Here is a 15,032-nt window from a genome sequence, read left to right as displayed (position 1 = left end):
AATGTTTTGAAACTATTTGTTTGAACTCAATTTATGGTCTCCCAATAGGAAATAACTATATTTATAATGTGAATGTATAAATATTATCTTTTAGAAAAGATAAACAGAAGTGAGTAATATTTTGAAACAATGTGACTGAAATTAAATGTATGTTCTCCAATTAGGTGATAACTAAAACTATACAACCAGTCAAAAGTTTTTGAACACTAAGATTCTCTTCTGCTCACTAAGACTGCATTTATTTGATCCAAAGCAAAAAAACAATAAAATATTAAAATATTTTTACTATTTAAAATAATTGCTTTCTATTTGAATATATTTTAAAATGTTATTTATTCCTGTGATCAAAGCTAAATTTTCAGCATCATTACTCCAGGCTTCAGTGTCACACAATTTATTATTATCATTATTATTATCAATATTTTAAAAAGTTGAGTAGATTTATATCATGATTAATTTTTCAGGATTAATATAGAAATTAAACTTTTAATTAGCAATTTAATTTGCAATTCAATTCAATTTAAATTGATCAAAAGTTATGATAAAGACATTTATAATGTTGCAAAATATTTCAGATAAATGCAGTTATTTTAAATTTTCCATTGATCAAAGAAACCTGAAAAATCTACTCAGCTCTTTTCAACATAATTATAATAATTATAAATGTTTTTTTGTGGAGAAAATCAGAATATTAAAATGATTTCTGAAGGATCATGTGACTGCAGTAATGATGCTAAAAATTCAGCTATGAAATCACAGGAATAAATTGCATTTTAAAATATATTCAAATAGAAAACAGTTATTTTAAATAGTAAAAAATTAAATATATTTTAAATAATACTTTTTTTGCTATAATTTGGATCAAATAATTGCAGGCTTGGTGAGCAGAAGACACTTCTTAAAAAACATTAAAAATCTTACTGTTCAAAAACATTTGACTGGTGTGTATATTTTCTTTAAAATTATGTTCTTATGTATATTGAATTAAATAACACACTAGTTTGAGGTCAGTATTGTTAATGTTAATGCTTGTGAAAGCACTCTCTTTTGCTCACCAAGGCTGCATTTATTTAATCCAAAATATGGTACAAATTGTAATATTGTGAAATATTATTACAGTTTAAAATAACTGTTTTATTGTTTCTTAAAAAAACATTAAAAATCTTACAGTTCAAAAACTTTTTATATTTTTTCAAATAATTATATATATATAAATAAATGAAAATGCATATTACAATTATATAACAAAAATATAAAATAAAAAAATATATCTAATAATAAAAAATACATGTATAATAATTTATGTTGTACTTACCTGCTCCAAATGGATGTTTTTATAAATGACGGTCTGGTTCCACTCCGGGTTTTGCGTCTTCTGGACATATTTAATCCTTCTCTTGTTCTCAGCACTGCGTGGTTATCATGTTGAGACAGGATACAAGGAGCAATAAACTTAGATGATGCATTTCAAATGTTTACGCAGCATATTTTTAGCTACTTGACGCTGGTGGAGTTTCATAAAGAGATGACCTCAATAGAGGCAACACCGATGCATCTATGGTCCATGCCACCAATGATGATAATGACATTATCAGATCACAGACTACAGTAAATGTGGAAAAAATCCAACTTCTACATGAGTGCATGGGCGATCTAAGCAAGCATACAGTAGCACTAGACTGTTACAATGAGCTGGCGTGAATTTGCGCGATGGTAGAGCTGCACAGCTGTACTTAATATTTACTGGCACTGAGGGAATCGTTTCAAGAATTTATTGACTTGACATCAAAAACTTCAGAGGTAGAGGTTGCTTTGAGGTAGATCACAGATGGCGCAGGAGGCTTCACCACATGAATGACAGCTAGATAATGAAAGAAAGGAAATCCAAACACGCACACGCACGCACGCACCAATGAAAAAGCAAAATGAACAGAAAAAGAAACGCCACGCTACCTTGCGTTCTGGACAACCATGACTTGGCTGAACCAATCCGGAGATTTGTATGGAATGCAAAGTAAAAGTAGACAGACAAACAGACAACAGTCAGAGAATCCCAAGGAAAGGGTAGACAGAAACCCCTCAAAAAAGTTGAGGCTTGGGTGGAGTCGCTGCCGTCGGGCTTTTAGCGCCAGACGAAGGATCGTTTGGACAGGTAATAGGGACTAATCTCATAAACACTGCAGATATGGCCATTAGGAGATGGCAGATATAGCATTACACACCCCAAACTGGTGGAAGCCGTATCGATTGTCCTGTCTCCGCAGTCCGAGACACTGAGCTTGATTACTAGGTTGCATGTTAAGAGAGGAAGGCTAAGCTAATAAAAATGTACTAAAGAGGTGAGGGACTTCTGCCCAGGACGGGATACCTTTTAGCCCACTGGATATTCAAGTAACATTTTTAATTTTTAATCGCCATACAGCGATTTAGTTTATTATTAAAGAGTCACTCCACCACAAAATGAACATTTTGTCATTAATCACTTATTCCTTTCGTTCCAAACCCGTAAGAGCTTCGTTCGTCTTCGGAACACAGTTTATTGAAAAAAAACAAAGATTTTATTCAACAATTTGTCAATTTGTCAGCGTATTCGCATTGGAAATATCCGTTGGGCGCAAGCTGCGTACGCAGTTCTGTGTCAGCTACCCCACACGGATACGCTGTTTACGTTCAAATAAAAGCGTAAATATCTGTAGAAAAAGTATCCGCGTGGTGCGACTGACAGAATGGCATACGCAGTTTGCGTCTCTTTGATACTCTCCAAAATGGCGCTGTGCTGACGTAGAGGAGACGAGTTGTTGAGGAAAATTGTTGTTTTTTTTTTTTTTGCGTACAAAATGTATTCTCTTTGCTTCATAAAATTCAGATTGAACCACCGATGGCAGATGGACTATTTTGACGATGTCTTTCATGCTTTTCTGGGCATTGACAGTGTTATTTATTTGGCAGTCAATGGGACAGTTACAAGCTTCCCGGTTTTCGTCCAAAATATCTTAAATTGTGTTCCGAAGAAGCTTTTACGGGTTTGGAACGACATGGGGGGGTAAGTGAATAATGACAAATTTTTTCATTTTGGGGTGGAGTAACCCAAACATTATTACACTTTAATTCCATTGTAATTATAATGGAATAATTTGTAGAGGGTAAAATGGAGCTAAAGGCGCACTTGATATTACTTTATAGTGATTTTTGGAAGACCTACCATAGGAGAAAAACAACCACAGGAGCTCTTCCAAAAAAAAAAGGGGGTAAAGGATTTAAATTAAATCACTCACAATTCAAGTGACTTAAAAAGAAATAAATCAGACATTAAATTAACCACAATTACAACATTTATATATGCAGACAAGGACAAACATAAAAGGAATATACATATTGTAGAGTCTAAATCTTTCATTCTTCACTCTTACTATCACTTTAACACACTCACACACACAAACACAGCCTTGTACACAAGGATACTCACCCTCTTCCTGGCAAGAGATAGACCTTAACGAAGGGGTCTGTGTATCCGTTGTTTTCTCTAGGAGCGAGGTTTCTTGCTTGTAGCACGTGAACAATCAGATTGCCCATATTCCTGTCATAGTTGATTTGAAGCTGAGGGGAAAATAAATTATGAGATACATAATACTATAGGCAGTCTATTTAAATTGAATTTCACTCTAAAATAAGCACTGGAAAGCTGCGATTTAAATTTAATAAAGCAGTCAATACTGGAGTCAGTCAGTAAGGCTGATAGATCATAATTTTCTACTTTTTCTACATGAAATGCATCTTCAATATCCAGGGATGTAGCGATGTAGCGATATTAAAATCTCTGAATACGAATAATATTGCAATATGAAGGCCACAGTACGATATTTACTGTGATATTTAAGAAAAAAGACAAATGAAGAATTGGAAAAAATTTAGAATTTTGTACATTTTTAAGTTAAATTCTTCTATCTGATGCATTTTGAGAGCTCCAACCCATGTTCTTAACTTAAAAAAAGTCAGTGAATTGACTTGTACCTGAACTTTAAAGGGGACCCAACCCTCTTTTTATTTGTGATATACTGTCTCAGTCTAAAATACATTCACACTGGTGTTTTAGGAAGCCACACTAATTAGAATATAATAGCAATGATAACAACAATGACAGTAATAGCCATATATTGCAAAACAATTGCACTGCAAAATAAATGAAAATGAATATTTCATAGGTATTTTTGCTTTACACTACAGTAGGGAAATTACAATGCTTCTTTCCTAATTTCTACACCTGAAAGAGATATTGAATGAATATGAATATGAACATGGACTGCAGTAACATTATCCATTTAAATGGCAGTAGAGCTTTTATTTTGACAGAAAACTCCAGCTTTAGTGAAAACAGCTTACAAAAATGCATCTCTCTACAAATCTAGTGAAATGCTCTAATCATCTGCCACGAAAATAAAGCATAACTGGTGACCGTTGCATTCCCAAACGAGCGCTAAACTCACAGTACATATAGCAAATGAGTTCACTGCATTCATTCACTGTGAACTGAGCCATTCTGAGGCGTGGAAAACAACGGATGACAAAATGATCGCATTAACAATGTGTGCACTTTGCTTTGAAATGAACAGTGAAAACAGACTTGATGAAGGGATTAAGCCATATTGCACTTTCGGTTTTAGTTTATTTAACAGATACTGTGTCAAAGCATAATGGTCCAAAACGCAACTTTAAAGACCTTTTATGTTAGAATAAGAAATTTATATCGTTTTATATCGTCACGTGACCACGATAATATCGAGACAGTTTTGCTATCGCGATATCACGATATTGACAATATCATTACATCCCTATCAATATCATGTTTCAAAGCAAAAAAAAAAAAAATAGTGCATTTTTCATTCATGTAAATCAATTCTTATTCATTAACAGTAACAAGCAAAAGAACAGCCAAATATCCAAATATCAAAAACCAGATTTTTCTTTAACTTCACACTTCTGCAGGTTTTCATCCTGCACATTAAAAAATAAATAATAAAAGAAATTAATAAATAAAATATAAAGAAATGTCATTACAGAGATGTCAGTTTACATTGTGTTTACACAATTGTGATTAATATGGTTAGCTGCTATATTCAGAAATGGGAATAATCACTTAATCTGATTATGTCAATCTAATTTAATAATCAACACAATCATATAATTCAAATGATGTTTAGAATATACTTATACGGTATATATAAAATTGTTCACTGTGAAATTGGTGCACAGACTCACTTGTATTTCACCAGTGATTGGATGCGGTTGTGGCTTCAGAACCTCTGCTGACTGAAAAACAAAGTAATGGAAAATAAATCCCTGTCTCTTTCAAATCTAATTTGCACTTCCAAAATTTAGACACAACATTTGATATATGCTCTATATGCATTATGTGCAGGGGTGCACAAAAAAATTTCCAGCCTGATTCTCATAAGAGCACCTGGAGATTTGGTTTGTTTCTTACACCGCATATAGTGACCAATGAAATATAACTATAAAAAATGAATTATTAAGTGATAATATTATCACTTTTTATCACTAATAAGTGATAATATAGTGATAATATTGTTGCACTTTGTTTAAAAAATAAAATTATAAACAAAATAATAAAGTGCGATTATACTGTTAGATTTTAAAATAAAAAGGGAGTATTAAATAAAAATACAATTATTTTATAGTAAACTTACAAATAAAATGCTAATATTTACTCTTTTATAAAAGAATTTTCATAATTTTCTTTTTATTTTTGTGCTGCCTTAAAATTTTTAGTTTAGTTAACATGACATGTTAAGTTGTACTATATGAAAACGTGGATATTTGAGTTGAGTAAACTTAAAATTTTAAGGCAGCACGAATACTTACTTTAAGTTGAGACAAGTTGTTTTTTTACAGTGAGCATCACTGAATGAAATGTCACAGATTTTGCATTGTGTTTTGAAAATGGCAGTCATTTAGCGGTCTGAACTTATTTACACAGCGCATTTTTTATTTTGGTCACACTTTTTTTACATTTTGGTCACTATTTATGTGCACCCCTGATTATGTGGCATCTTTATGCACAAATTAACACATACAGTACCTTGCTACTATGGCGCTTCTTGTTGACGGATGGGGACCCGGGTTGCCCAGGGCTGGGGACCCCACTTGAAGCGGCAGATCCGGTGCCAGAGTGCAAGTGTCCCGCTCTCTCCAGAGCAGACAGCACGGAGGCAGGAGCCTGCTGCTGTGACACCTTCTGCAGCTCTGCAGCCAGCTGCTTTGGGTCTACACCTGGAGAACGCTGACGCTCACCTACAACACACGCACACAACAGCTATAACATGGAACAAAACCTTTTCAAGCTACTGATCAATACAAACACCTTTTCCATGGGCAGGAGTGCAAGAATTTTGAAGCACACACACCATACTAACAAACAGATTCATGACCTGCGGTTAAAATCAGTGCTAAGGAAAGCTGTAGAAAAGGAAGTCCACTTAAATAGCAGATTAACTTGTCTTATGTCATGCATGCATATTAGCTGGACATGAATTTGAAAATGCCATTTTCAGCTTGCTTAAGAAGCTACATTTTTGATACCACTTAACTTAATTTTTGATTAGTAATATGCGTTGCTAAGAACTTTAGACAAATTTAAAGGTGATTTTCTCAATATTTAGATTTTTTTTGCACCCTCAGAATCCAGATTTTTTAAATAGTTGTATCTCAGTCAAATTTTGTCCTATCCTAACAAACCATACATCAATGGAAAGTTTTATTCAGCTTTCAGATGATGTATAAATCTCAGTTTCAGGGTCACATTTGTAGTTATTTAAGTATTTTAGAGTCATGGCCAAGATGGCTGTAGAGTGGACTGACTTACCTTAAACGGATTTGTTTTTTTAGTGAGAAAAGCTTATTAAAGGCATCAAAACATGTGAGCGTGAACTGATGAATACAAAATGTTGGAGACACTCACCAGCTCTCAGCTGACTATGGAGCTCCAGTTGTTGAGGGTGTTCTGTGTCTGAAAGCATGTTTAGGTCTCTAAACAGTAGTTAAGATAACAACTGCATTAGTATATTGGCTTAAAGACTACAGTTACTGCACTATAGTACATATTTCATAGTTAAATCAACATAGTGGCACTCAAAATTAAATATGGCATAGTCTAGAACCTGAAGAGTTAATTATATGAATAACATAAAATTATATGGCTTTACAAAAAAAAGAGCACGGTACTACCATGGTACAGTGAGGTGCAATACCATATTCATATACAGTATTATGGTGTATGAACAAATGTAATATTGTTCAAACGTTTAAGAACAGAAATTTTAAATTAAAATTAACAGTTATAAAATACTTTTAATACGTCTTAAATAAATACTTTAATTCAACGAGACATTAAATTAAACAAAACTGACAGTAAAGACTTACATTGTTACAAAAAATTCCAGGTAATTCATTCTGAAGGATCATGTGACACTTAAGAGACTAGAGTAATGGATACTGAAAATTCAGCTAAATTACATTTTAAATAGGGTACAACGGGGCTAAAGGCACCCCGGGGTAAAAAGCGCCTTTGATATTAATTTCCTCTAAACCACTGGATGGCGGAAAAAAGTGGTGTAGCACTTTCTAAAACATTCGCTTTTCAAGATACACGTGCAAATTTGTCTGATCCTTGACGTGATCGCGGGCAGCAGCGCAAAGTCGATTCTGTGCTTACTTGATCAAATATTTGATGTTTAAAATGTTGTAGATTTAAGTAGCAAATGAAAATCGCTAAAATTCTTGAATGTATCTTGAGACAAAGGTCTTAATGATTTTCAGTTTGGTTTAAGATAATTAAAACAGCAGTTTTAAAATAATGAAAGAATATGTAAAAGTATGGTATTTGGGGCTAAAAGTCACAATAATTAACATGATCCATAATCCATTTGTTGACATGACATTGTTAGATTCAGATTGTAAATATTATATATTATGTTGGGTGTAAATCTTAGAGATAATCACCATGTTTAGAATGAAACCATCATATTTAAAAACATGATATTATTCATATCATTTAATAAAATATAATTTGTTGTTACTACTGTAAATCTATATTAAATCACTATGGGATCTCCTTCAGTGCTTTCAGAAACTTTACATTTTAATATGATTTTGATTCTGTATTTTAAAATGTTTTATATTAACATATTAATGACAGTATATGTATTGAACAAAAATGAATTATTTTATTTATCAAAATAAGCAGAAAATAGTACAAACTTCATTAAAGTGATTTTTTGAACAAGTATTAATTTAGACATTATTAAAAAAAGTATTTGAAGCAATACTGAGCCTTTTACCCCGTGTGTGCGCTACAAACAAAATAAGTGACTTGTATGATTTATTTTCAGACAAATTCTCTTGATCCATAAATGTTCAATACAAATGTATATATTTTTCTGCAATCATATTTGGGCGCAGTGAAAAGCAAATTTTTCTTAGGTTGTGCCTTTAGTCCCGTTGTACCCTATATTAAAATATAACTAATTATATAAATATAATATATTATAATTATATTAAAATATAAATGCAGCAGCAGCTTACATGGTGCTGTCCATGTTTAACAAAAACATAGCAAGAACATAGTACTTTTTGTTGGTGTGGTGGACTAGATTGAGACTTGAGCACTAAATACATTGTTTTAACTTACAGGCGCACACATATTTCTGCCTCTCCATACTGCTGACCCACAATGCTTTGCACTTCTTCATATGTCTTTCCCAGCAAAGAGATTCCGTTCCACTCCAGAACCTGCATTCCTAAGGAACACAATGCATGCCATCGGAAACAATGAGTGAAATACATTTATTAGGTAAGAAGAGTAGTGCACCTCAGCTAAAAGTAAACATTATTTGTCTGCAGACTGTTATGGAAAGTATTACAAAGAGCTGTTGTTTATATGTCAAAACCTCAAATCTAGAGCCAAAGTTTGGTTTCTCTGCACAGATAGACAGATAGACACTATTGTGATTCCTGAGGGAAAATTCAGGATAAACAATCACTGCATTAAGTACAGCCATAAATAACACACACACTTTTTCAATAGCATGCTTCCCTGAGCACTTCACTCAATACAAGAAAACAGTACTGGAGCATCAGAGACTGAAAACAAGTGCAGAAAACAGAGAGGGGAAAAAAACTATTTTAAAAGCATCACTGCAAACTCAAGCCCACTTCAGGCCAAACCCCAGGCACTTACACAAATGAAAGCGAGTCTTCAGATAGGTCTTTTGCATTCGGAGTGCTTCAGCGGCTGATAACAACAGGACATTGTTTAAATGTCTGTTCATCTCTACACAATCACTCCCTTCAGTTTCCACTCAAAAACCTCTCAAATGTTCAGAAAGTACGTCAGTCATATCTCCATATTACTCTGCAAGATTACCACTAACCCAAAACCATTATTTCAGCTTTGAAGTTAGTATCTAAATGATTTGTGCATAATTGGGAATCAGATTCGGGCTTATTTGTTTAAAATACTTTGTGCTGTACAAGTGAAGATTTAAAATCATCATCAAAAGTCTTTAATGTTAGAAACAATGTCATATTTTCCGTTTTTATTCATGACGTGTTTCATGTTCCAACGTATAGGTAATTATGGTGAAAATGCCAAAACATTAATCCTTATTTAGCCAATGTGTTAAATAGAGAAGAACCCTGTTGTATTCAATACATGCATGCATACTTTGATGCATACGAGTATGCATTGTGCAATTGTGCATTCATTTGACTACTGGCCCGAATAATAATATCGCTACAGCTATCAGATATTAAATCTGCTCTCTAGCACATTTTCCACTGTGGTAGCAGACGTTATTATACTGTATCAAGGGAAAAGCATACTTAAGATAGAGAACAGATGCTTGTGTAATCTGCCAGCAGATTGGTGCTTGCATATTTCAGGGTTGAAACAAATAAAGATTTGACACTATAAAGGAAACATTTTAATATTAAGAGTCTTTGCTAAAAGCATGGGTTATGAAAGAATAAAAAAAATCAAACAAGCAATGCGTGTTCAGGAAGCTGAGTTATTCTCAAGAGGAGCTCATCTAAATTGACACAGCATGCTGAGCCAGCATTCGTCAACAAGGAGAGCAATCATACCGCAACAATAGCATCCCGGTTAAAATGAGAAATGGCCTTCTAAATTAGACATTTCCCCTTGAAAGAATAGCGAATGCTTAAAATGAATGATTTTGCTGATGCTTGCTTTTTTAAAAGACTTTATAACATGACCTAAGAACTGAATGTAAACGTTTTTGCAACCAAATGTATTGCATCTCTTTTGCTTCCTTAACCCTTGACTGTTTGAAGAGAATTATAATTCAGAAGTTCTTACCTTCAACAACTTTTCCCGCATGCTCAGCACATCCTCCTGCTGAAACCTTGGCGATGTAGGCTCCGATCTCTCCGTTGGTCCCTGGAATCTCTTTTCCACCCACGACTCTGATTCCCAGCCCACTACCTGAAATAAAACAGTTTCAGTTGTTACTCAGCTGATAAATGGCTGAGTAATAGGATCCTAATCAGAGCAACTCAGTATCATTTCAAACATGATCTCTTCATCAATACAACATCCATAAGATAGATTACAATTGTTGTTTTGCTTTTCCTCCCAGTAATTGAATTTGCAGGCCTAATTGACTACATTTCGCTGTGTATCTTGTGGAGTAATTGCTATGAAAACATACCTGAGACGGTGTGGTCCTTAGGGTCTCGTTGCAGTTTGATGTGAGAGTGTGGGAAGGGGTAATGGCTGCCTTTCATCTGCAACAACGAAAACAATCCAAACAAATGAACAATAGCTGAAGTTCTAACATGTATGCAGATGTACTTTGGTGTTCTTTCAAAGATTAGTTTTGGGTAAAAGATTAGTTCACTTTCAGAATAATAAAATTTCCTGATAATTTACTCAACCCCATGTAATCCAAGATGTTCATGTCTTTCTTTAGTCGAAAAGAAATTAAGGTTTTTGAGAAAAACATTCCAGAACTTTTCTCCATATAGTGGTCTTCAATAGTGGCCAATGGGTTGAAGGTCCATTTTGCTGTTTTAAAGTAGCTTCTGCACAATCCCAGCCAAGGAATAAGGGTCTTATCTATCATTTTCTAAAAAATAAAGTAAAATTGACATACTTCTAACCACAAATGCTCGTCTTGCACTAGCTCAACCTCATGCATTACGTAATGACATTATCAGAAGTACCACCCCAGTGTTTCCAAAGCAAACATACAAAGAAAGTCAAATGCCCCTTAACAAAAAAAGGTAAAAAACAATGATCTCAGATGATTTTGAAGTTGGAGGAGAAAATGACATAACCGAAGTAAACAGATGAAGAACTAACCGCGTATGACCTTTCCAACGTGATTACGTAGTAAATCTAGAGCTACTATAAAAAACAAAAAACACAATTTGAGTCAGCTTAAATTAATTTGTTCAGTCAAGTTCAGTCAAGTCAAATAAGTATAGTCAACTTGAAATGTTAAGTTGTACTAAGTGACAACTTAGATATTTGAGTTGACTTAAATAATTTGGTTTGTTAAACTTAAAAGCTGGGTAAATAACCCAGCTGCCTTAAAATTTTAAGTTGAATCAACTCAAATATCTAAATTGTCGCTTAGTACAACTTAACATTTCAAGTTGACTAAACTTTTTTTTGAGTTAACTTTAAGGCAGCCAGGTAACAAATTATTTTAAGTTGACTCAACAAATTGTTTTTTACAGTGTAGTGCAAGATGAGCATTTGTGGTTAAAAAGTATATACATTAAATTTTTTTTAGAAAGTGACAGACCGTTTCACTAGATAAGACCCTTATTTCTCGGCTGGGATCGTGTAGAGCCCTTCGAAGCTGCATTGAAACTGCAATTTGGACCTTCAACCCACCATTCCCCATTGAAGTCCACTATATGGAGAAAAATCCTGTAATGTTTTCCTCAAAAAACTTAATTTCTTTGCAACTGAAGAAAGAAAGACATAAACATGGATGCATTGGATAGCATGGGGGTTTCTGGAAGTGAAGCTAATCCTTTAAGCAGAACATGTTCCTGGAATATCATTTGGATTGTAGGGTTAGCCTTACAGTTTGGGTTGTGGGTAAAACATAATTTATATTGATCGACAGTTGTACAGATTTATGGTTAAAACTATGGTTTTTGATATGTATGTCCTTCCAGGATCAACAAAAGTTTCCAGGAACACATCCTACTTGGCAAAATCACCCTGCGGGTGCCACTTTACCTGTCTTCTCTCTAGCCCGGCTTCTGGTCCACCGCGTCCCTGGCGGGGTTTGTCAAACCAGTCCGTCTCTTCATGCTGAAGGTGATATGCTAGAAGACAGGAAGAAAGCATCCACTGTAGCATCACAAGTGACAAAACTGGGGCATGTGTCCCACTCCACTACTTTTCTCCCAGACAACCATCCCTTCACCACCCCCAGTTGGGGACACTTTTTTTTTGCTAGAGTGTTTGAACTGACAGCTTGATGGATTTGGGTCAGGGCTTCCAAGAACAATATCTATGTTTCAAAAGGTTTGGACACTAACCTCCCCTCCACAAGGTCTCAAATCAAGAGCGTTGGTTTAGATAAATGCTAAATGTACTAAGTAGCCTGACCCCAGGGGAAGCAGTGATAGAGGATGGTGAGGGTAGAAAAAGCAATGATCTGAGACGGTGTGTCGAGGCATGCACACATGAACATGCATGCTGTGTCCCTTCAGGATTGGGCTACATGTCATGCGTTGAGAATTTGATAGAGAATTGCTGTGGGACCGAACCACAGCAGATATACGCACATACACACACCATCATACAACAGTGTGATGATGAGATGCCTTACCATATGTCTGATGATTAGTACATTTTCTGTTAGTACACTCTCTACTAGTTAGCATATACAAGTAAAACACTACTCAAACAAAACCACAGCTTTTGTTGTATAAAACCAGACTTTCATGATGCTAAAACCATTCACTTATTTCAAACTGCACGCCGAACAGTTTCTGAATTAGTGTTTTCACCTTGTTTTTACATCAACATTCTTAAAGATAAATTTAGTTGAGATGCAAAATTGTGTTAAAAATCTAAAACTAAATAGAAGCACAAATTTCATTCAGTTTTGTTAGATTCCTGCTCTTAAAAGAAAGGTTCAAAAGGGGGATATGTAGAGTTGCCATAGAAGAACCACTTTTGGTTTCCTAAAGAACCTTTCAGTGAACAGTTCTTAAACTAAACACGTTTTCTTAGTGTGAAGAACATTTTAATAATCTGATTCTGAAGAACCGTTTGGACAATGGAAAGGTTCCATGAAAGATTCTTTATGGAAACATCAATGCTGATAAAGAACCTTTGTTTTTAAGAGTGTAAGAAAAACGAATGCAATTAGACATTAATTCCTAAAATACGCATTTTTTGCCTCTCAAGTAAACTAATCTTGTTTCGTCCTAAGAATGTTCAGACATTTTAATTGTAAAACCAAGACAAAAATACCAATCAAGACTTTTTGCAGTGTACTTATTCTCACCTACAATGTTGCAATGCTAATATGATAGATTTGCATCCTACAAGACTGTATATGGGCCTGCTGCTATAAGCTTCCATTTCAAGTAGTCTAGCACTTTCTTCAAAGACATTGGGAATTCCTGGAATAATTCATAACTCGAGCTAGGGCAGACATGTCAGCACATACCTAAAATAGATCAGGTGCACAATATCTTCTGTTTTGTTTACCGGGTATTTTGCACAACCTGCAGGTGCCTTGATTACAATACTGTGTAAGCGAAGCATTTTTTATTCATGAGGCAGCACTACAGTATACCACAAATCATCATTTAACTCCTAATAGAGTGAGAAGAAAACTGACAACTGGATCTGTCTCTGCAGGAGATTTGCAGTAAAGAGCTTGACGTGCTGTCCTTCTGCAAGGAAATGTCACCTTAAATCAACATTGCCTTCATTTTATTACCAAGTTAGAAGATGCGGTGACCATGGCGAACCTATGGCCTATGGAAAACTGGTATTCTGGCCAACACACTATCAGAAGGACATTTCTCTCTAATGACTTCTACCTTGCACCACCAAAATAGCATCTAGTTTTAGGTCCTAGTGTTGGTGAGGCAGGATAAATTACTAGTGGGACATTTCCTAACTTGTTCTAGGTAACTTCTGCCATGGTATCCACACATATGTACTCGTATGTAGACATGTATGTGCCCTGGTTGATATGATCAGGCCATGTCAGAGAGACCTTGAGGAAGTGCAGTGATAATGAACACCATGATGGGTCTGAGGTGCACCACTGAGAAATGCCCGTCACTCAAGACTATGGCACGCATGAAAGTAGGTTTATGCTTAATGATATTTTGAAGGTTGTTGAACAGCAGTTCTCACCTTTCACATTCCAGCTAGGACCTCCAGCTGTAGTGCAAACATTGTATTTCAGAGAATTCATAGTAAAATTAGCCTTAAAACAGAGCTATGTTTTGCCAATAAAAAACACACTGTTATATTTGCAGTGGAAGTGGATGATGTACTGCAAATCTCTAATTCATGCAATTATCTAAAAAAATTCTAAGCATACATCACTGTAGTCAATATTTTACTCTAGAGAGCCTTTAAATACAATCAACATTCTGTAAGGTAGCCCCATAAAAGTAATGATAATTCAATGTAATATTTATAAGATGTGCTAAAAGTTCACACAAAGCTATACAAGCAATTTCTTTAACAATACCAGTCCCAGGTTTAAAACTAAGCTCTATTGACAGCATTCATGACATATTTGCAGAAACCACATAAAATATGTTTTAAAGTAAAATGGGTGGCTTTAAAACAGCTGTGATTTATTACGTCTGCTTGTTTATACAGCTTTTTGAAACTGGAACGTTCCTTTGACTGTAAAAGTAAGCCAAGCTAAATAGGTTGCTTCAGAAACACAAATCGTTTCTGATTTTCTCAAGACAGAGACTGGGGTCACATCTGT

The 15,032-nt window shown here is 34.6% G+C and overlaps 1 protein-coding gene across 1 annotated transcript in view; it reads right to left on the bottom strand.

The window, feature by feature from the left end:
• pclob (piccolo presynaptic cytomatrix protein b) overlaps positions 1-15,032 on the bottom strand; it is a 75,511-nt gene that overhangs the window by 12,680 nt on the left and 47,799 nt on the right. The window contains 11 exon segments of the mRNA XM_051135178.1: positions 1,316-1,409; positions 1,954-1,980; positions 3,467-3,597; positions 5,257-5,307; positions 6,098-6,309; positions 6,977-7,044; positions 8,705-8,813; positions 10,394-10,519; positions 10,746-10,821; positions 12,293-12,381; positions 14,441-14,467. Of these exon segments, the coding sequence (XP_050991135.1) occupies positions 1,316-1,409; positions 1,954-1,980; positions 3,467-3,597; positions 5,257-5,307; positions 6,098-6,309; positions 6,977-7,044; positions 8,705-8,813; positions 10,394-10,519; positions 10,746-10,821; positions 12,293-12,381; positions 14,441-14,467 (1,010 nt within the window).

The sequence above is a fragment of the Labeo rohita genome, chromosome 18, assembly GCF_022985175.1.
Source record: "Labeo rohita strain BAU-BD-2019 chromosome 18, IGBB_LRoh.1.0, whole genome shotgun sequence".
NCBI classification, from domain to species: domain Eukaryota; kingdom Metazoa; phylum Chordata; class Actinopteri; order Cypriniformes; family Cyprinidae; genus Labeo; species Labeo rohita.
Note: the sequence above shows the minus strand (reverse complement) of the source record. Positions and strands in the feature narration are given on the sequence as shown.